We start from the raw sequence: 20,895 nt of genomic DNA, 5'->3' as shown, positions 1-20,895 counted from the left end.
CCAATAAGATGCTTGCCTGTTTTCCTAAAATCTGATGGACAGGTGGTTGTATACCACAGGTGAATGGTGGTTCCTACCAGGCAAGGCAAAAAGCAGAAGATACCAGATGGGCTTTGTCTCTGTTCTGCTTTCAGCAGCGCAGCGGGGACTTAGCCTGTGGTTCCTGGGAGGAGGTCAAAGCTATAACAGCAAGTGGGGCATCACACTGCGTTCATTCGTTGTCCCCCGTTTTGGGACTAATGGGGTGTTCCTGTCACCCTGCACAGGTTATCAATGCTGCCGGGGTTGTAGGACGGGGTGGAATTATAAATTATAATATGTGCTTGTGGAGACACTACATAATAGGCAGCAGAGTGGCGCAGCGGAAGCGTGCTGGGCCCATAACCCAGAGGTCGATGGATCGAAACCATCCTCTGCTAACACTATTTTTAGTCCCTTTTCTCGGGCGGCGGAGCCGTCACCAGACCACCAGGTGGCAGCGCCAAAAGCTCAGCGGTGAGGCCGGTTAGCTCAGTTGGTTAGAGCGTGGTGCTAATAACGCCAAGGTCGCGGGTTCGATCCCCGTACGGGCCATCTTAGCGTTTTCCGGTCCTGCCTTTTTTGGCAATGATGGTTCAGGGAAATAGTCTGTAGGAAAACAGGGATCCTCCCTGTGCTGCTCAGCCCTGGCAGATGGTTCACTGGGAGAGCTTCTAGGTTCTCCCCGTGTTTTCCCTACTCCTCCTTTTGCAGATGTTCATTCCAGTTAAGGATAAACTTCAGTGGTGCTCGTGGCAGGTGCACTGTCTCCAGCAGCCCTCCAGACCTGGGACTTACCTCAGCTGTGCCATGGCTGGATTCAGGTGTGCAGCACTATCCATTGCACCTGCTGGTGCTGTGGAGAGGCTGAAGGTCAGACCTCAGCCAGCAAGGTTTATTGTGGCCAGCTGAGGACAGATAAGAATCAGCTGGGGTACAGATGGAGCTTTGGTGGGAAGTGCAGTCAGTTGTCATGACAGAAGGACTGTTGGGATCCCCCCCTTTGCGTCAGGATGCTGCCTAAGGTCACTCTGTGAGATTGAGAGCCCCAAGTTTATTGGGTGAATGTTTGCACATTCTGTGTTACCCTCCTAAAATCTTGAGAACTCTGAAGTCACTCAGGTAGTATAAATTCCACTTGACATCACACATCTCTGTGCAAATATTGACAGAGCTTAAATTAGTTTGATTTGCTTATCTGCTTTAACTGCTTTATAAGACAAATCTCATAAAATTATCTGTGGATTTTATAAGCCTCCTTGGCAATGCTACAGTCAACATTGCCCTTTTAAATGGTGAATAACTGTGAGAAACCAGGTTTGCACAGGAAGTGTATCAGTCAGTGTCCTGCCCATGCACCTGATGAAGCACCCTAAGAGTGACAAATGTTCATGTCCCCCACTTTCAGCCACCAGTGAGGCTCAGTGTGTAACCCCAGGAGGCACAGACTGTGTCTGTAATCCCAGACTGGTAGACGGGCATTAGATGACACCCAGGCCATCATACCCTTATCCCTCTATTTTCCCACATTTATGGCTCTCCAAAACCACCTTGGTCCTTCCTTTTCCCCACTTTTCATTCCTCCCCTGAATGTCCCATAAGTCACAATCTGAAAATGCTCTTTCCTCGTATCCTGAAATTCCGAACAACGAAGGCTGTGTCCCAGACCCAACCTGCCACCACCTCAAACCTGTGCTGCCCTGACAGTCCCAAGCACACCCTGCAAACTGACATCAGGAACCTGGGCTGGCCACTTTTCTTTCACAGGGAAAAGGGCCGGCATTTGTGTTCAGGGGCCTGTGGCCCTGAGTGGGTGGCCGCCTCCAAAAAATCCAAACGGTGAAGGATGTGTCCCAGACCCATCCTTTGCCCCCGGTGAGGGACCAGATGTGACCTGCAGAGTGGCCCCATTCACCCTCTGGCTGGGAGCCACCTCTGAGCCCAACAAGAGCCCTGGGAGAAGCTGGGACAGGGAATCCCTGACATGGTGGAGGTTCCCAGGGCTACTCCACCTCTCCCTGCTTCATTCCAGGAGATAAGCTTTTAATCACATAACCTAATGCTGTCTCATGGGGTAGGAGGGTTCCCTGCAGCCCTGGCTGACCCTAACACCCTTCAAAAACACCCCACATCCTGCCCTGTCCCTTCCAGTGTCCCTGGAAACCTCAGGGGACCTACAGCCCCCAGGACATTGAGCTGAAGTGCCACAGATAGCCCCTGCCCCAAGGTGCTGCACCCCAGCCAAGCCCCAGCTCACTGCAGCTCCCAGCAGCACCTCCAGCTCTGCAGAGCCTGGAGAGAACAAAGCTGAGGTTATGAGAGGGGTTGAACATGTGGTGGGGGTGACAGGGGCCAGGGAAATGGCTCCAAGAAGGGATGTCAGGGCTGGAGTTGGAGCTCAAGCATGGGATACAGCTCTGGGTTCTCAGGTGGGACCATTCTTGAGCATTGATATTCTAGAATATCAACCTTCTTCCTCGGGTGCCACGTCACTTCAGGGCTTGATCCCCTGGGACTGTATCAAGCAGATCCCCACAGAGGCCATCTGCTCTCCTGATGGCCAGCATTGTGACCATAACTTGTACCTGGCTACCTCCCCTCAGGCCTCTGAACTCCACCACCTCAGTTTTACCAAGGGGAGCAGCTGCACTTCATTAATTATTAGAGTAGGAGAAACCCAGACCTTGCAAATCTCATTTTAGCATTGAAGCAGGTAGATCTTGAGTTTAGGAATCACCATCTAACTGTCATAGAATGGAGGCGTTTTCTCCTAATTAGGGACATGGAATTCATCAACAGCCCCTGAGCTCCCAGAGCCATTAGGAGCCACCCTACTGCCTGGAGACCCTCTGGAACCATGTGTGGTAATACCTGAGCTCCAAGAAACCCACTCACCTGTTTTAGGTACTTTTATGTGTCTTGCCCTAAGTGATGGAGCTGTTTCCTCCCTTATCTGGCACAACCTCCTTGTTTGACCTGGCTCCTGAGGCAAAGGGGGCTGTAATGCTTTGTAAATGAATAATCACATCAGCATCACTGGGAGGACTGAACATGGGATTTCCCATGTTTGGGAGAGATCAATCTGGTTTCAGATATAGGTGCTGGAATGCTGTAAACAGGTGCATGGTGAAACAGGGCAAGCCAAATGCAGGAGCATTTCCTAGCAGTCTGTGTGGCCAAATGAAGTTTTGGAAATAAGAACCAACAGAGCTGTTGGTGCTGTATTACAAATCGTGTTTTTAGGTTAATACATACAACACAAGCAGCTTTAACAAGCACAATTTATATACACTGTCAAGGATCAAAATCCATCTGTTCCAAGGCCTTATTTAGGTACTGTTGCCTCCCCCACTGCTCTTCCCAGAGGTTCCTGCCTTCTGCACGCGGCTCGCGCTTGGCTGTCGCGGCATCCTCTGGGCAGATCCTTCCCGGCTGCTTCTTTCGGCCAGAATCTGTGACCCACCAACAGCAGAACTGGTTTTATTTCTCCCTGAATAAACAAATACATCCATTAGTTGTCACACCCCAACCCAAGCATCACCACAGCAGCTAGCCACAAGCATTCCCTTAGGAACCATGCAGGAGGCAATATTCCATTAGATTTCAGAAACATCTTCAGCATCCAGTGCAGAAAGCAAATTGGTGAATTCAGCCCAACAGGTATCAGTGCCACAGAAACCCAAAGAAGTTACAGTAGAAGCATTTTTAATTTTCATGAGGTTTAATCTACAAAGTAATCAGCCACTTTGTTCCAGTCATTGCACCACAGAGCAGCAGCATAGCAAACAGCACTGCTGGAACATCGAGAGTTTCCAACACCTCGAGCTGGGATAAGCGAAAGGATGTGCCAGTGTCCACTGGTGTCTGAGACTGCTGCCACACACACCTCTCTCCATATCACTTCTGTCGCCCAGTGAGCAGATTTGGACTTCCTATCATTTTTTTGGGTTTTCAGGAACTCTGACTGCTACACATGACTTCCAGATGTTCTTAGTGAGTTCATGAGGTGAGAGTTCCCCTCCTGGAGGCACAACTGATGGGCTCTAAGAGGCAGAGTGGGAGCAGGGAGCAGCATTGGATACAAAGGAAGAAACTGAGAGAGGCAAGGGACAACAGGGTGCTGTCAGAGGAGAGAGTGACAGACTCACTGTTGCTGACACAAATGTCAGGAAGGGATGAGGAACACTGACTTGTCCTGCCACTCCCTCAGGTGAGAAGTAGGACTCACTTTAGGAAAGAGAATAAAAGGAACATTATGTTCAAATTTTACTAAAGATGGCAACCTCCATGAAGCATCATAAAAATGAATAATAGCAATGAGAAAACAAAACAGGAATACAGTGGGCTGTAGTTACACACATGCAACTGAAATGAAGAATGATATTTTGGCAACCATTCACAGTGCAACTTGCATAATATCAACAGCTGCTCTACACTCCATGGACATTATCTTGGGTCATCTGCGCTATGGACAGTCCACAGTTACTTACCAGACCATCCTGTCTCCTTGGAGCAGCTGTCTGGGAACAGGACTCACATCAATACTACCAGTTAACACCTTGATGCACCAGAAAGACAACCTAAGAACTTAGACAAACTAAGTAGGAGCAGGTGGCCATTATTAATCTGTAAAATTTGGGTGGCACAAAAATCCATTCACTTATCCCAGCCAAGTCAGGTGCTCTTGAAAAACCCTCTTCTTGTCAAGCACGGCAGTTTTGTGCCAGCAGTCACCCTCCCAGGTCAGCCAACCAGCCTTGCCAGCTGTACTGTAGCTCAGGCACTTTAAGCAGCTTCACTAAAGCAAGAGCTGCTCATGAAAACAAACACACTGCACAAAGGTAAGATGTGATCTCAGAGTATTTGAGAGAAAAAGTGGCAGGAATAAAAGCATTATTCACCATGATGCTTTTAGCAATCCTGGACACGTCCCCAATATCCTCCCCTTTCTCACATGCATCTGTCTGCTGAGAGGGCAGGTCCTGAACCCACCTACAACTCCAGCTGTGTGCACACACACACACTCAAGCACTACTGAAGTTGGACCCTCGATGTTCTAACCCGGCCAAAACAACTTGGGGAGAAAGAGTCATTTGACTGAAGAGAAGCTGGGCTCAAAGCATATGCCCTCCATCCCCCTAGCCTTGAAATCACAGTAAAACAAGCCAGTTAAACTGCATAAATACCCAGAATATTTTTGGAAGCAGCCTGTGCAGATTCATGTACCAGACAAGGACAGCTTCTGAAATGTGCAGGGACAGACATGGTTTGTGCTTCCCTCAGTTAGGGAATGTTATCTCCTATCAGAGATAACAGATTCAATTACCACAAAGCACAAAAGCAGCTCAATGACCATAAACTCTCTGTAATTCAAGTACTACAGAGGAACAAAGGGATTTCACTGATATTTTCCTTGGTGACTGTCATGGTTTGACACTAGCCAGATGCTAGGCACCCACAAAAGCCATTCACTCAGGCAGAGTCCCTCACTTTTCTCTGAGAGCTCTATTAAGTCTGATTTTTCGAGTGTTTCTTTGGTAGGGTGGGGGGAAAGAATGAATTGTCACTCCAAGTTATAATTCAAACTTGTATCTGATTACTGTGCAACAAAATCACATGACAAATCTGGCATTTACAGTATTCCTCTAAATCTTTTTTCTTCTGTCAGGTCTTGCCTTGCAGAGCATAAAAAAGAGGGGGGGAAAAAGCTTGATAATCAGCCTGAAAAGACCTATTGAAAAAATTATGCAGCATTTAGCTCGATGTCTAGCAGAGAGGAAAGCTCAGAGCCTCAGGTAATCCTGCAAACCTCCTGCAGGAAAAGTGTGACAGGAGAGAGACCTCCATGGCCACCTACTCTTTTGGAACTAGAGCCACAGCAAGTTGGCAGCATTCCAGCCTAGACTTTTTGCAATTTATTCCTGGGATAAGGAAGAACAAATAAAAGCTGTTTGTCTGCTGTTTCTGCTGAAGTAGAAAAGACAACTTCACTACCCATCACCTGTATTCTAAGAGGTTCAACATTTATTAATATCTCCTGGGAGAGGAAAGGTACAGGAACTTTTAACCAAGGTAATTTCAGCCATCCAAGAAAGCACAGTACAGCTGAGAAATTTTTTGTCAGTTCTAAAAATAACTGACATAATGATAATTTCTGTACCTGAAGATAATAGAGGTCTATAAATTGAAACTAGTTGGTTGCCTACAATACAGAAAAAAATTTCATTTTGGAATGTGAGGCTGGGGGGAAGGGAGAGGAACAGCAACAACTTCACATTAGGAATTCTCTGTGCACAGAACTTGTCCCATGTATTTACCGTGTCCATCATTACACAAAACATGAATCAAGGCCTCTCATTCAAAAGGCTTAAACTCTATTGTTTATGGTAGGAAAAGCTGGGGGGAGTGAGTGTTGCAGATTAAGATCCAGAAAGCAACCTAACTGCTTCTCAGTGACTGTAGGAAATCCTACTCATTGGAGTGGTATTGATGGAGTGCTGGAAAAACCCCGAGTATGAGCAACTAAGTAAGAAAACCATGATCAGGACTCTATTAGTCCTTTAATTAGTCCTATATAAGCCACCAATAGGTCATTCTACAGATCTTTTTTCAGGGAAGACATGCAGACCACAAAGTGTCTGGGAATATTTTCAGGTGCAAGGCACACATCGCCACCACTCAGACCCCACGGAGATATTTAATTTACAATTAAAGCATAATAGCCAGTATAACCCACAGGAAAATTCACTGTATGATGTATAAGCCCCAGATTAAATAAATGTAAGATAAATCCTTTGCATCTCCAAGGGGATTCCCTCTGCCACATTAGAGCTTTACACAGAATTCTCCTTGTCAGCATTATCCTTATCTCCTTAATACAGAAGTCTTCACTACAAATCCCACATCAAGGTGAACCCTGAGATAAGTCAAGGCAGATGGCATGGCCAGCCAGCAGCCCCCAAGAGTGCTGACAGTCACCACTCCAAAAGGCTGGTCACAGCTAAAGACAGACTGCACAAAGGGAAAGAAACAAGTGAGAAAAAGGGATAAACAAGGAAGGATAAAAAACACAAAGATGGCAAGCAGAACACACAAGGACAAAGTTGGCAACAAGTTGTTGCCAACACTGAGGAATAGTTACAAAACAACTGAACAGCAACACTTACAATTCTGAGGCTTTGACTGTATCTAAGTATTTACATAGGAATGAAGTAGTTAAAAATGCAGGGGCAGAAAAGGACTTGTGATTGTCCACAGCATATTTTTCCACACAGACCATAAAAACTCACCATGTAAACCTCTGACAGAGCCCATGGCTGGTGATGAGCTCAGTGTTTTTTCCAACAGGCACTGGAATTTGTGAGAGTTTCCCTGGGCAGAAGCATTCTGACCCCTGCTATGTACAACTCCTTTCTTCCTGTGCCAATTAGTTCCTTGCAGCCCTAAAATCCACACACCAAGTGATAAGGCCCACAAAGGAGACACGTTTTGAAAAGCAAGCTCACGTTAACAACACATTCAGAAGAGAAATTAACTGGGGCAAAGCTTCGGGAAGTAATTTTATGGGAAGACACTCTTTCTGGGGAAGTGAGGAATGTGAAAAAAGAGGTTGGAGTGCAAAGAGTGAGAGAAGCATCAAAGACTATTCATCAGCCTAAAAAAAGAGCAGGGCATTGACATATGCATGTGTATAGAGGTAGAAAACTGCAGGGGAACCAGCAGGGACTTAAGGGTTGGCTGATGTAAACAGAAAGCACAAAGATAGTATGTGAGAAAATGAGATACTTAATTACACATATGTCTAGTCTAGGCCGAAATCAACACCACTGTCCTTAACAGAATCCTCCCCATCACACACAGAGAAAGGACACTCGGGAAATTCTATTTCAATCCAGCACTTTCCCTCCCAAATGAAATGCTGAGGGACCATTTTGAACGTAGCTCAAATTAAGCTGCCAGATGGATGCTCCAATACCCACACACAGCAATCTGCAGGCAGCTGTCATGGATTCAGTTACCAGCCAAAGAGAACGTCATGGCTGTGCTCTCTGGGAACATACAGAACTACTAATTTCAGACTCCCTAATGCTTCATCAGCACAAAAGCTGAAATAACTACAGGCATCCCCCACCACCAACAGTGCTGATCAGAACTGCTGCATCAGCCTTATTTTAGCTGTTTTTTAAAGCCTCCCTGCACCATGATATGCTGGGAAGCCTAAGCCAGGATCTCATTACTGATACAAATGGAACAGAGCAGGCTTGGGTGAGACCAGGACTCCTTCAGCCACTTGTCTGCCTCCTGACAGGGGAGGGTGTGCAGGGGCTGAGCTGAAAGGCACAAAGCAGCTTGAGAAGCTTGCACAGGACAATTGCTGTTCTTGTCACAAGCAGAGCTTGGGCTGTAACCACACAAACAAGGTCCCAGCAATGCAGAAGAGACAACTCCACCAGCAAATGCCTGGTCCTGCATGGAAGCTGCACCATCCTCTTCTTAAATGGAAGCAGCATCTTCCAACAAGAGATTGCAGAGCCAACAGCAGGCAGCACTTAGGTTCGTTCTCCCTCTTTACAGCAGCTCCTAAAGGGAAAGGAGGCAAGGCAAGGCAAACCCAACAGTCCTGCAGAACAGATCCAGCCCAGAGGCCACCCCCAGACACCCTACTAACACTTACCCAACTCCTGAAGGATGGACTTGGACTGTGCCCAGAATGAGAAAGCTCAGTGAAAGAGAAGTGATTCTTTTTCAAGTTGAAGGATGGTAAGTTTAGATCAGGTAGAAACTCTTCCCTGTGAGGGTGGTGAGGCCCTGGCACAGGGTGCCCAGAGAAGCTGTGGCTGCCTCATCCCTTGAAGTGTCCAAGGCCAGGCTGGATGGGGCTGGGAGCAACCTGGGACAGTGGAAGGTGTCTCTGACCATGGCAGAGGGTTGGAATGAGATGAGCTTTAAGGTCCCTTCCAACCCCAACCACTCTCTGATTCTGTGATACTTACAAGGAGGACTGGACAAAATACATCCTTCACATTAACAGGATCTTACCAGCACTTCTTAAACTCACAGAAATGAAATCATGCACCTAAAGTTGTGATAAGCCCCTGCTGAGCTTAAATTCTGCCTAAAGCATTTTCTGAGCATTAGCTTTTCAATGACAATTTTATTCACAAAGGAATTAGCTGATGTCAGTGGGTGCTGTGTGACAGCAAACTCACCTGGGCTGGCAGAAACTAAAGAGAGAAGCTTTCATTCAAAGTGAGTTAGGGCTCTAATTTAACACAAGCTTACAGAAAATAAAAAAACCTGACACAGCTGGGAAGACCAAGCCTTCTGACAAGTTAGAGAAATGCTGTCCATTGCAATTTGGTCAGGGATGAATGTGAAAAGAAAGAGGAGGCCCAAGTGCCTCTTAATCACCATTACCAAGCAACAGCTTGCAAAGAGGGCAAATCCAAGTTTAGCATTTAATGTTTGACCACATCTGCAGCAAAACTGTGGCTTGATGGGCAAAATCTTCCTGTTTCAGCAATTTCAGTGCATTAACTTGCACCAAGGACATATTTTAACTTTGGGAAATAAGGCAGCAATTGGCCAAACTGGCCACTGAAAGCCAAACTAATACCAGAAATATTTACCACAAGTGAAACATAAACTTTAAGAGATTTAGAGATTTTAGAGGAGCTAAGATTTTAGTTAGAGAGAGATAAGCCTTACTAGAGTTAATTACAATAAAGGGATTCTGTAAGTAGGCCTTGATGAAGTTAAGAGTTAGTAGTTAACTAATAATTGATTGCTTGTCAACACAATGTTTAGTTAGCTGGGTTTGTAATGGAGAATATAGAAACTGACAAATAGCTTTTAGGAACATAAGACAATTGTGGGCCTCCTCTGTTCTGAAACCAATTGAAGACAAGGAATGGGAGTTCTACCAAGGTTCATTTGTCATATTTGCATTGAAAAGGTAGAAAGGTCAGAATGAGGAAGACTTCATTTACTTCCTCATTTTGGGACCCCTCCCCATGAAAGGGACCACCGACCCATTTCGAGGAACAAACTACACATGCTTAATAGCTTTTGAAATGATTAGCATAGGAAGTGAGGAATGGGATGTACCAAAATGATGAATATGTATTTGTATTTTGGATATTCAATTCTTGTGTGGATAAAAGGACTCTGTAATCATTTGAAAGGCGGGGTGTGTATTTGGGAGCTATCCCGCACACTGTCCAGCGTCGCAATAAACATACACTTTCTAACTTTAAAACTGTTAGAGAGTTTTTGTCCGTCACAGTTGGATATTGGTGCTAGATCAATATCCATATTTCTTTAATAAATCACAAGCAACACCATCTTTCCCTGAACCTCACTACACTTCCCCTTTGGTTCCAAGGGCTTGTCCCAGAGCAGTCCAGGATATTAACATATCAATTTTAAAGGGATACTACAAAGAGAAAAGCCTGGCTGGACACACTAGGACTGAAATCTGAGTCAAACCAGGAGATGCTCTACTAAAGATGCAGAATGAGCACCAAATTAAGCTCTCAAGACAACTACTAACTCCTGCAGTCTCAGCCTCTCTAAGATGCCTGCAGCAGGGTGGTAGAAGGCAACAATTAAGCACATACCAACTCTACCTTAGGGCTTCTGGCTTTCCCTCTGGAGAAATTTAATGCTGATTAAAAAACAAGTGGCCATTGGCCTGTCTCAAACCCTGAGCAAGCCCATTACTAGCTAAAATTAGTTCATAGCAGTAGCTCAGTGCTAGAAAAAAAAGTCTCACTTGTCTAGAAAGCACCCCTTAAAGAGCATACATGAGAGAACAAAAGTTGCTCCACATTACAGACTGACAGGAACAAAAACCTCAGCAACATTCCTTCATAGTTAAGAGTAGCCTGTAACAGATAGGGCAGCAACAGGGGAGCGAGAACAAAATTTAACAGCATCCTATGTTCAAAATCTCTGCTCTTTTGGGATATTTCCTCTTGATGTGGTACCAGAATAGCTCACTGCTTCACACTTGACAAAAATCCAAGTGCTGCACCTCTCCCATTTTGTTTAGGAAAAAGCACTCAGACAGGTGTCTGTCCTCCTTTGCCCCTGTGCATACTCAGAGTCACTTCTCAGTCACATGTGAGGCTGTTCTCTTCAGCACAACCACCTCCTCTACAGGGAATTCTGAACCAGGAGCATCTCCTAAGAAAGGCAAACTTGTTCATGGTGAGTCCAAGGAGCCCTGGACATTTTATCCACACACTCTATTTGAGCTACAGCAAACTTCCTGAGTTCCCCTCAGCTGCTCAGAGAGGGGATTCACCTTGAGCTTTGCCATTATGAAGGCACCAGATTGTGGCATAACTCCTTTATCCCAAAAGTGACTGCTTTTCAAATTAATCCCACTCTCAACTTCACTTTCCACACGACTTGCAAGCACAGCCAAGAGAATAAACACACCAACCACCACCACTGCCCGTTTCTGACACAATTTTAAGCACAAGAGAAATGAACTTTTCCACTGTGAATCCAGGCTTAGTGACAGCAGACTCATTTTAGTTACTTATTTTTAAACCTTTTGGAAGTAATCCACAGAGTTGGTGAGCCAAAAGTCACTTCAGGGAGTAAACAGAAATTTTATTAGAACTGGTTAGGAATAAAATAAAATTTTATATATATATATACGGCACAAATTCAGAGCTATGGTTGTTACTGTTCATGGACATTAGAGTATTAAGGAGAGATAAATTCATTCAAAAGCAGTAACTGCTTTAGCTGACAGTCCCCCACAGCCTTCTACTTCATCTCCCCACACAAATGCCATCGCTGGAGGATGGAAACCGCTGGATGAGTGTTAGAAGCCACCACGCACATGGGGGCATAGAGTAAAGGAAGCAACACAGCTAACCTCCTTTCCCAGGGACTCCTCATGGCCCGGAAACTTTAACTTTTTTTGAGTTATATACAAACAAAGCAGTACTGAGTAATACTGTAAATTAAAGTGTTTTTTTTTTTTTTTTTTTGTTAAGGGCTTGGCGAGCAGAGCCAGGAGGCTACAAAACGCAGCACAAGTACTGCAGCAGCCTCCCCCCGGCCCCCTCGCTGCCTAAAACCCATGAGCGTTAAGACAAACGGGGCTCGGGGTCACACGGAGCGGGCCCCTCGGGCCGAAGCGCCGCCGGGGCTGGGCCGAGCGGCCCGCGGGCCCCTTCCCGCGGCGGCCCGGGCGCGGGGCAGCGCCAGGCGCCCTCCGGGCCGCCGCAGCGTGGGGCCGGGGGGCGGCGGGCTCCGGCCGTGCTCAGGGCGCTCTGCGCGGGAACACCCCGGGGAAAGGCCCCGCCCGCCCCGCTCCGCCCCCGCCCGCCGCGTACCTCGGCTGTCGGCGGGGATCGGCGCCGGCGCGGCGGGGCCGCTCTCGGCTGCCGGCGGGAGCCGCTGCCCGGCGCACATCGACTTCAGCACCTGGAACACGGCGAGCGGCGCCACGTTCATGCGCAGCAGGTCCAGCAGCACCCTGCGGGGGGGACACCGGCACCGGGAGCGCCCGTCAGAGGGGGCTCCGGCGTCACCGGCGGCTCCCGCGGGGGCGCCCCCACCGCTCACCGGAACACCTCCGGGTCCAGCCCGCTGCCCGCCGCCTGCGCCAGTTCGAACAGCTCCGCCTCCTCCGCGCTCAGCAGCTGCTTCCGCCGCAGCCGCGTCTCCGCCATCGGCGCCGGTGCCGCCATTCCCACCGTCCCCTCCGACATGGCTGCGCGGCCACGCCCCCGGCGGCCCACGGCCCCTCACACCTGGACACGCCCCCTCACTGGTCGGGCAATGGCTCCGCCCCCTCCTGTCCGGCCCTGTTGCTCCCGGCGCGGCCGGCAGGAGGCAGCAGCTCTCCAGCCGCGCCCCCGGCCACGGGCCTCTGCCTGGAACGGCCGCAGCGCCCGCGGTGTGAGGCGTGAGGCGTGAGGTGTGCGGTGTGATGTGTGCGGTGTGCACTGTGAGCTGTGCGGTGTGCGGTGTGATGTGTGCGGTGTGCACTGTGAGCTGTATGCTGTGAACTGTGCGGTGTGAGGTGTGATGTGTGCGGTGTGATGTGTGAGGTGTGCTGTATGTGCTGTGCGGTGTGAGGTGTGCGGTGTGCGCTGTGAGGTGTGTGCTGTGTGCGGTGTGAGGTGTGCAGTGTGCGCTGTGAGGTGTGCGCTGTGAGGTGTGCAGTATGCACTGTGAGGTGTGCGGTGTGAGGTGTGCACTGTGTGCTGTGGCTGTGTGGTGTGAGGTGTGTGGTATGTGCTGTGAGGTGTGCAGTGTGAGGTGTGTGGTGTGAGCTGTGTGGTGTGAGGTGTGCGGAGTCCGCTATGCGCTGTGCAGTGTCCGGTGTCCGCTGTGCAGTGTCCCATATCCGCCCCGCTGCCCTCCACGCGGTCTCCCCGCGGGCGCCTCCGCTCCAGAGCAGGGCAGAACCCAGCAGGGGCCGCTGAGCGCACAAAGGGCAGTGCGGCAGTTTCGGGTGCAGAGGTGCCGTGGGGACCTGCGGAGCTACAGAGAACCCGTGTTCCCACGGCTGTCCCCTGGGCCGGGCGGCAGCTCTCTCGAACACGTTGCAGTCCCTGAGCCCAGAGAGCATCTGGGGAGCCTGGGGGAGAAAACAGGAAATTTGGGTCTTGTGTCGAACCGCGGTGAAGAGCTGGCAAACTGAGATTGAAATTCCTCTATCTAAATGGAAATGAGCTGTTGCCATCAGGGAAGGATGGTCCATCACTGCTGCCCCAGCCCAGCACACATAGGCCTTGGAGCTGCGCTGTTAATGGAGAGCAGAGCAGAGGAGTCACTGCATCCCCCGACATTGCCATGACAGACCCCATCCCATCCCTACACCAAGCCACAGGAGACAGATGCTCCCACTCCACATCCCAAGCAACCTGTGAGTCTTTCAGAAGGTGACCTGACCTTGTGCCCTGATGGCCAGGCTGACACACATTTACCACAGAAGCCAAGATAGGAATGATATGGATGATGATAAAAGAATGATCTTGCTCTTTATGGCCTGAAGCAGGACCAGCCCAGCAAGAACAATTATTGCTGTGTTTTGAGTGGGAGCAGCTGCTGCCAGCACGAATGACTGCACTGTATGTGGGGCTGCAATGCCAAAGCCACAGAGTCTAAGGTTGTCTCAACAGCTGGACTTTCAGAGCGACCCTCAGCTGAGTAGGGAGTGCAGGGTCTGTGATGCAGGGGGACTGAAAAACACCCCTGTGCTTGATCTCTTGCCTGTTCTGGAATATGATGTGCCACTTCCTTTGGGACAGGCTGGAAGTTGAGTGCAAATGCAAGAGCCCTCATTGTATGGGTGATGCAGTCTTCAGACTTGGTCCCACATGGACTACCTCCCCCAGCCTGTGGCATGTGAGAGCTCAGCTACACCTCACAGCAGAAGAAAGTGAGATGCTTTTTAGCTCAGCACTTCTTTGGGAAAAAAAAAAAAACAACAACAACAACAACAACAACAAAAAAAAAATACAAAACAGGAACTGCCTTCTGTACAACAAACTGGAGCCACATTCTGGGTGGCACCTGGGACTCTGGCTTAAATGACACTGAGCAGGACCTTGGGTCTTGCAGCCCACCAGACACTCTCCATTACCTCTGGCAGGACTTTAAAACCCAACCACCATTCAGTCTGTGGTTTCCAGAGAAGGACGAGCCAGGACAGCCCAGGATGTTGATGCCAGGCTGCATCTCAGCCCTTGCAGGACATGTTTAAAGAGGGGCTGAGCACATGGGGGCAGAGGAGGCTCCGACAGCCTGCATGTGCGGAAGGAAAAGAGAGCTAGGTGCAGCAGAGAGCCTGCAATCCTTGCAGTGAGTTACCAGAAAGAGCTGTGGGTTGCTCAGACATGGCCCTACATGGAGGCAAAGCGATGCTGAGCCTTCCCTGCCCACCAGGACACGCTGCGCACGGTCAGGGCGAGCACACCAGAGGCAGGCTGTGCCTGTGAAGAGGTAACTGTGGCAGGAGCTGCAGCGCTGCGCTCGGGCAGTAAATCCCAGCGCACTGTGGACACACAGCAAGGCACAGGACGAGGAGAGGGGACATGCAGCAAGCCTGCCAGTCCCACACAGGCAGTCAGGGCTTGCTATTTATTGGAGAAAAATACAGCACACATATGTTCATGCTGGAAATTAAGAGAAAGACTGGTGGCTGTGCAGGTCATCAAGCTGAGCAGGATAGGAAGGACAGAGAATGCCTGAGGTACAACTACTGGCTGAGGACACTGTGAATGCATGAGATGAGGGTTAGCATGACATCAGGGAGGGAAGGAGCAAGGTCACCTCCCTACGAAAGAAGGGACAGGCTTAAGAAAACCTGGATATGGCTCAAATCTCAAATAAATGCAGCAAATGTGCCTACCACATCCAGAAAATGGAAAAGAGGGATTCAAATGTATCTGGACTTTTGTATCTTTCTGAGGCTTTTTGGAAGAAAACTCAGCTCTCAGACAGAAAAGCAAATGCAAACAGAATTTATCACAGATACATTGTCTCAGGATAAGGTAATGATTTCTCTTTGATAATTAATTTTGACAAGGTGATACAGAGCATTCTAGTAAAATGTGTCCCTGCCCATGACAGAGGGCTGGAACAAGATGAGCTGTAACGTGTCTTCCAACCCAAACCAATTTATGATTCTATGCTTTTATGATAATTTAGCCTGGTTAGATTTAAGGAAGAAGTTTGATTTGCACCCAGTATGAAGCAGTTTCCAATATTGGAAGTCATGGGTATGGATTTAACGAGAGGAGGAACCAGCTAACCAAGTAAAATGCTGGGCTACGTTAAAGGGATGTCTCTGAGCAGCTTCCAGCACTGCTCCCCACCTCAGTCTTGGGATGCCCCCACTAAAGTTAATATCAAGGACAGGGCTGGTACTGTGGAATCATCATACCTGGGATGTTTTGGGGAGGGACACAGCCACACCACTAGCAAGGCACTGGGATGGTCTCACCTGGAAGATCATGGAATCCCAGGTTTGGGTTAGAAGGTCATCTAGTCCAACCTCCTACTGTGAGCAGGGACATCTTCAATTAGATAAGGTTGCTCCAAGCCCTGTCCAACTTGGCCTTGAATGTTTCCACACATGGGACTTCCACCACCTCTCTGAGCAACCTGTATCAGGGTTTTACCACCCACACTGTAAAATACTTGTATCTAATCTAAATTGATGTTCCTTTTAGCTTAAAACAATTTCCCCTTCTATGTGCCCGAGCGTGGTAATTTGGAGACAGGCCTCCAAAATTGTGCATGAAAAATGACAGAACTACTCACAGGTGTAGACTCAAAATTAAGTGGAGGCATCCAAGCAGAGATGTCTTGGGACAATTTCCAAACAGGATACCAGGAGCAAGTAAGTGGTTTGGAAGGCTGCTGGGAACCATACTGAAGGGACTGAGTGACAGAAGTCTCCAAGTCAGAAGTTGAAACTTGTCCTTTGGGTCAAATATTTGGTCTTTAGGAGAAGATTAGAGAGGAGGCATTCAGCTGGGCCATGTCTGTGCCACTGCACATGTGTGCTCTGTATGTGCTACCCTGCACATTCCACTGGCAGCCTGAAGGGATTAGGAGCAAATTTCTCTCCTTTGCTCTAAACTCTGGCAGCTGAGCTGTTATCTGATCCTCCTGTAGATTGCTGTGGTTGGAGGCAAAACACAGGGCACAGCATTCTCAGGTAATTTGAGCATACTCAAGTAATTTAAGCATCCCTGCTAGGGCTGGGGTTTCAAACTAATCACTAGGCTTGGGCTTCAAGGAACTTCTCCAGGCCAGAGGGGTAGGAAGGGGCATGGATGACATGGTGAGGTTTAACCCAGTCCCACAAGGATCAGTTGCTGGATCTCTCCAACCGCTGAGGTACTTAGGAGCCTTGATGACTTGTGCTGGGATGGGTGATGTGAGGCTTGGCACAAAGGGCTTCATTTCTAGCAGGTGGGAGACATTAGGGACAGAATCCAGTAAACACACCCCACCTTCCCAGATGGTCAAGCTCCAATTCTGCCCTGTATCAGCCTTTTGTCCCTCTTGGTTGCCTCCATCCTGCAAAACTATGTTTTCATAGAATCATAGAATGGTTTGGGTTGGAAAGGACCTTAAAGCTCATCTTGTTCCAATCCCCTGCCATGGGCAGAGACACTTTCCACTGTCCCAGGTGCTGCAAGCCCCATCCAGCCTGGCCTGGAACACTTCCAGGGATGGGGCAGCCACAGCTTCTCTGGGCAACCTGTGCCAGGGCCTCACCACCCTCTCAGCCAAGAATTTCTTCTTATGTCATCTAAACCTGGCCTCTCTCAGTTTGAAACCATTCCACCTTGTCCTGTCACTCCAGGCCCTTGTCCAAAGTCCCTCTCCAGCTCTCTTGGAGACCCTGAGGCTACTGGAAGGGGCTTTAAGGTCTCCCTGGAGTCTTGTCCTCTCCAGGCTTAACAGCCTGAACTCCTCCAGCCTGTCTTCATGGGTCAGTGAATTTTGGTCATAATTTTGGTCAGTGAAGTCCTGTGCAGGGGTAACACAGCCCCAAGCTGACCCAAAACCAGGCAGAGTGGCACGAGGCCAGGGCTGCACCAGCTCAGCCCTGACACAGTGCACAAGCTGTTCTCAGCAGTGCTAATCCAATTACAAAACAAACTTCCTTCCCCCATTATCAGGAGCTGCACTATGCTAAACCAGCCCTGTGGTTATGGAGGGCTTTGTGAGGGATTAGCAATGAATGACAGAGCTGTTCCACACACTGGGAGGAGGGATTCAGAACACAGGCAGCTGGGAGGACATGGGGCATTGCTGGGACAAGTGGATTAGGAATTATTACAAACAAAGGTCTTTGGTCTAACTTTATATTCCCAACAGGGTTAACCTTAAAGCCACATAAGGTTGTTCACGGCCTTTTCCCTCCTGGGGATTAGCATCTTCATGAATAGGGATCCCTGTCACCTCTCAAGACCCATTGGATGTCTGCCCTCACCCACTCAATTCCCAAACAATGCTCACTTCAGTCACTTCAGGATGGCAAAGGCAGCACTAAAATATCCTTTCAAGAGAAATTCAGTTCAAATTTTCTGGGGAGCTGCTGTTCACCTCCCACCACCGAGGATGCTGGAACTGGAGTCATATATTTTTTGTGGTCAGGACAAAAGAAGGGGAGATAAAGGGTTATCTCCCTTTATTTGGTATTGGTGAGACCACACCTGGATACTGTTTCCAAGTACATGAAGAGAGGAAGAGAGCGAGAGTCCTGCCTGAGGATGGTCGGGGGTAGAACAATGGAGTTTCACTTCTTTAGCCTGGAGAAGAAAGGGGTCAGGAGAGATGTAATTCCCACAGCAACGACCAAGAGCCATTTTGCTGAAGCACTTGGACACACACAGCCCAGCTGCAGGGCAGTCCTGCTGGTCCATGACTGGTTCTGGGCAGCTGGTGCAATGCACACAGGTCTCCTTCCTCTCATCCCTGTGCTCAGCAGGGATGTTCCCGAGATGGAGCCAGGCTGCCTGAGCAGGATTTCACCATAAGGCTGCACAGCCAGCACTGGCTTCCAGGCAGTTTGCTCCCTGCCACAGCTCCTCAGGAAAACAGCCCCACACTATGTGGGGAACTGCATGGACACAAGAAGCCTCTTTTTTTCCCACCCACAGCTTCCAAGAAGGCAGAGGATCCCCCATGATGAGCTCTTCACTGGAGCCATCAGGGCACAGTGGAGCTGCTAAGTGGCGCTTGAAACCTTCTAAGTGCAGAAGGGGCACCCAGCAGCATCGCTGCAAATTTCTGCATCTCCAGCCCTTCCTGCAGGCTCTGGGAGAAAAGCCCTCCCCACTGGAGTCACCTCCATCCCCACTGGACAAAATGCCTCCCTGGGATGGAGAGAGGCAGCCAGAGCTGCCAGCAGTCAAGTGGGCTGTAAGGAGACACCGGCCAGCTCAATCCGCTGCCTTTTAAGGAGCGGCAGAGGCTGAGGCATCCTGGACCAACCCACCACACTTCTGTAGCTCCCAAACACAGGGTGCACTCACAGACCACGCTGGCCATGCCCCATGGTCCCCACAGCAGCTCAAAACTGTGCAGGGCAGCCAGGACAGCCATCTCTCAGCTAAGATAGAGTCTGAAAAACCCCAAAGCCCCAGATGGCAGAGCTGGGTTCCTGCAGTAGCTGCAGCACTCACCCACACAAAATCCCCACAGTCCCATCAATCACCTCAGTGTCCCCCAGCAACCAGCAGGGACAGCTTCTTCCTGGCAGCAGGCAGAAGGGAGGATGATACTTTTTCACAAAGCCTTCACCAGGCCACTGCTAACTCATCCCACCAATGCCCGAGGGCTTTGCTCCACTAACAGAAAAGGTTTTGCTGGTCCAGCAGCAAATTTGCTGCTGTCATCCCCATCCAGAGAGCAGAGGGGAAAGGGAATGTGCTGCTGGGGAGTAACAGCAGGATGCAGCTTAGGCTGAAGCATGGATAGAGGAAATGTATGTGCATGGGTATAGGAGCAACACCAGGAACAAGGTTAAAGGCAAGGTATGTATGAAACAGTACAGAGCACAAGAGAAAGGTTCAGCCAGAAAAAAGAGGAGCAAACTGGCCCAAAGACAAGGTGTCAGGAAGACAAACAACAGGAGTGGAGCCAGTAATTTCTCAGAGGAGATCAGGAGCTCTGTGAAATTCAGGGACTTTGCCTAAGATTTATGAGAGGTGAAGGAAAACAAGAAGGCAAAAGATCCCAAAGGGCGCCCTCTTCTACAGGGAGTAACAGGCAAGTCCAAAATCAGCTCATCACTGCCCACAAAGGGTCTCAAAGACATGGCAAGGACATGACCACCAGCATCCTTTGTCCTTGTGTCTCAGAGGAGTGCACTGGCTGGACAGGCACGCCAATCTCAGTGTATCCAATGGCACAGGGAAAATCAATTCCCTTAAAGCTTTTGTATAACAAAATTTCCCTTTCTGCTGTTTTGCTACACTGGTCCCCCGCTCGCGGTGGGATGTGGGCACACAGTCCCATGAAGCAGGAGACACTGCTTTATTAGGCAGTGGTGCTGCACACAAGGCCAAGGCCGGTCACTGTTTATGTTTGGCAAAGGATGGCAGTGAGTACTGAGCACCGGTGCAGTAAGGGCAGCCTGCCTTGCACTGTGCATGCCTTACTGGCCCAGGCAGGTCCTGCTCACCCCTGCCAGCCTCCTTACCTGCAGGCACAGCTGTTTTGTCTCTCATGGGCAGAGCTAGGCACCCTCATGGAGGTACCTCAAGCCTGCTACCAGATGATTTATCCCCGTACTCGCACACACTGCCCCCCTCCCTGGAGTCTCCAAGGTCCCAGCTCCAGTCCTGGCATCCCAAGCTTTGCCAAAGAGGCAGGTGTGGAGGTGTGGACAGCCGGCAAACCCCACTCAGCTCCTTGCACAGGGGGTCCCTTCCAGTGCCATGCCAGCACAAAACCAGTGCACGGGAGCCCCTGGGAGAGCAGGACGAGGGGCCCGGCTGCAGCAATCCCCGACAGCACCGGCTGTGCCCAGCGAGCTGCTCATGGGCTGATGGTCTGGAGCCCATCCTTGGCACAGTGGTGCTCAGCCCTGTGGATGGGCCAGTTTTGGGTGCAGCCAGCCTTGAGCCTGGCTCGTGGGGGTGATTACTATAGGGTACGGATAGCCACTGGGTAAAGCAAGGACATGTGCTCGGCCCCCTTGATGGGCAGCTTGCGGCTGGCGTAGTGATGGATGATCTCTGGCACGCTGTCGAAGGGCGGGCTGTGCTGACCCAGCACGTACTTGTTCTCCTGTGTCCGCGACAGTTTCATGTGCATGAAGCCCTGGCTGCTCCTGCAAGGACAGATCAAGGCAGGATTAGGGGGTACAGTTGGCCC

General features: G+C 49.5%; 1 protein-coding gene, 1 long non-coding RNA gene and 2 other non-coding genes across 7 annotated transcripts in view; 3 read left to right on the top strand and 1 right to left on the bottom strand.

Annotated features, from left to right (window-relative positions):
* Window positions 1–347: 347 nt before the first annotated feature.
* TRNAM-CAU (transfer RNA methionine (anticodon CAU)) lies at window positions 348–419 on the top strand. The gene has a single exon. It is a non-coding gene; the product is annotated as a tRNA-Met (tRNA).
* Window positions 420–499: 80 nt separating this feature from the next.
* TRNAI-AAU (transfer RNA isoleucine (anticodon AAU)) lies at window positions 500–573 on the top strand. The gene has a single exon. It is a non-coding gene; the product is annotated as a tRNA-Ile (tRNA).
* Window positions 574–3,235: 2,662 nt separating this feature from the next.
* The window catches only part of LOC128794893 (SH2 domain-containing adapter protein F-like), a 34,558-nt gene continuing 16,898 nt past the window's right edge, over window positions 3,236–20,895 (bottom strand). For 3 of the 4 annotated variants that reach the window (XM_053955175.1, XM_053955176.1, XM_053955178.1), the window contains one exon: window positions 20,034–20,851. In XM_053955175.1, the coding sequence (XP_053811150.1) occupies window positions 20,665–20,851 (187 nt within the window). In that variant the 3' untranslated portion in view covers window positions 20,034–20,664. Of the gene's footprint in view, window positions 3,509–20,033; window positions 20,852–20,895 lie in introns of those variants that run through there. The other variant, XM_053955177.1, reaches the window with a different exon arrangement.
* On the top strand, window positions 4,073–5,979 carry LOC128794895 (uncharacterized). Its single transcript, XR_008433301.1, has 2 exons — window positions 4,073–4,228; window positions 5,687–5,979. It is a non-coding gene; the product is annotated as an uncharacterized LOC128794895 (long non-coding RNA).

This window comes from Vidua chalybeata, chromosome 13 (assembly GCF_026979565.1).
Source record: "Vidua chalybeata isolate OUT-0048 chromosome 13, bVidCha1 merged haplotype, whole genome shotgun sequence".
In the NCBI taxonomy this organism is placed as follows: Eukaryota; Metazoa; Chordata; class Aves; order Passeriformes; family Viduidae; genus Vidua; species Vidua chalybeata.
Note: the sequence above shows the minus strand (reverse complement) of the source record. Positions and strands in the feature narration are given on the sequence as shown.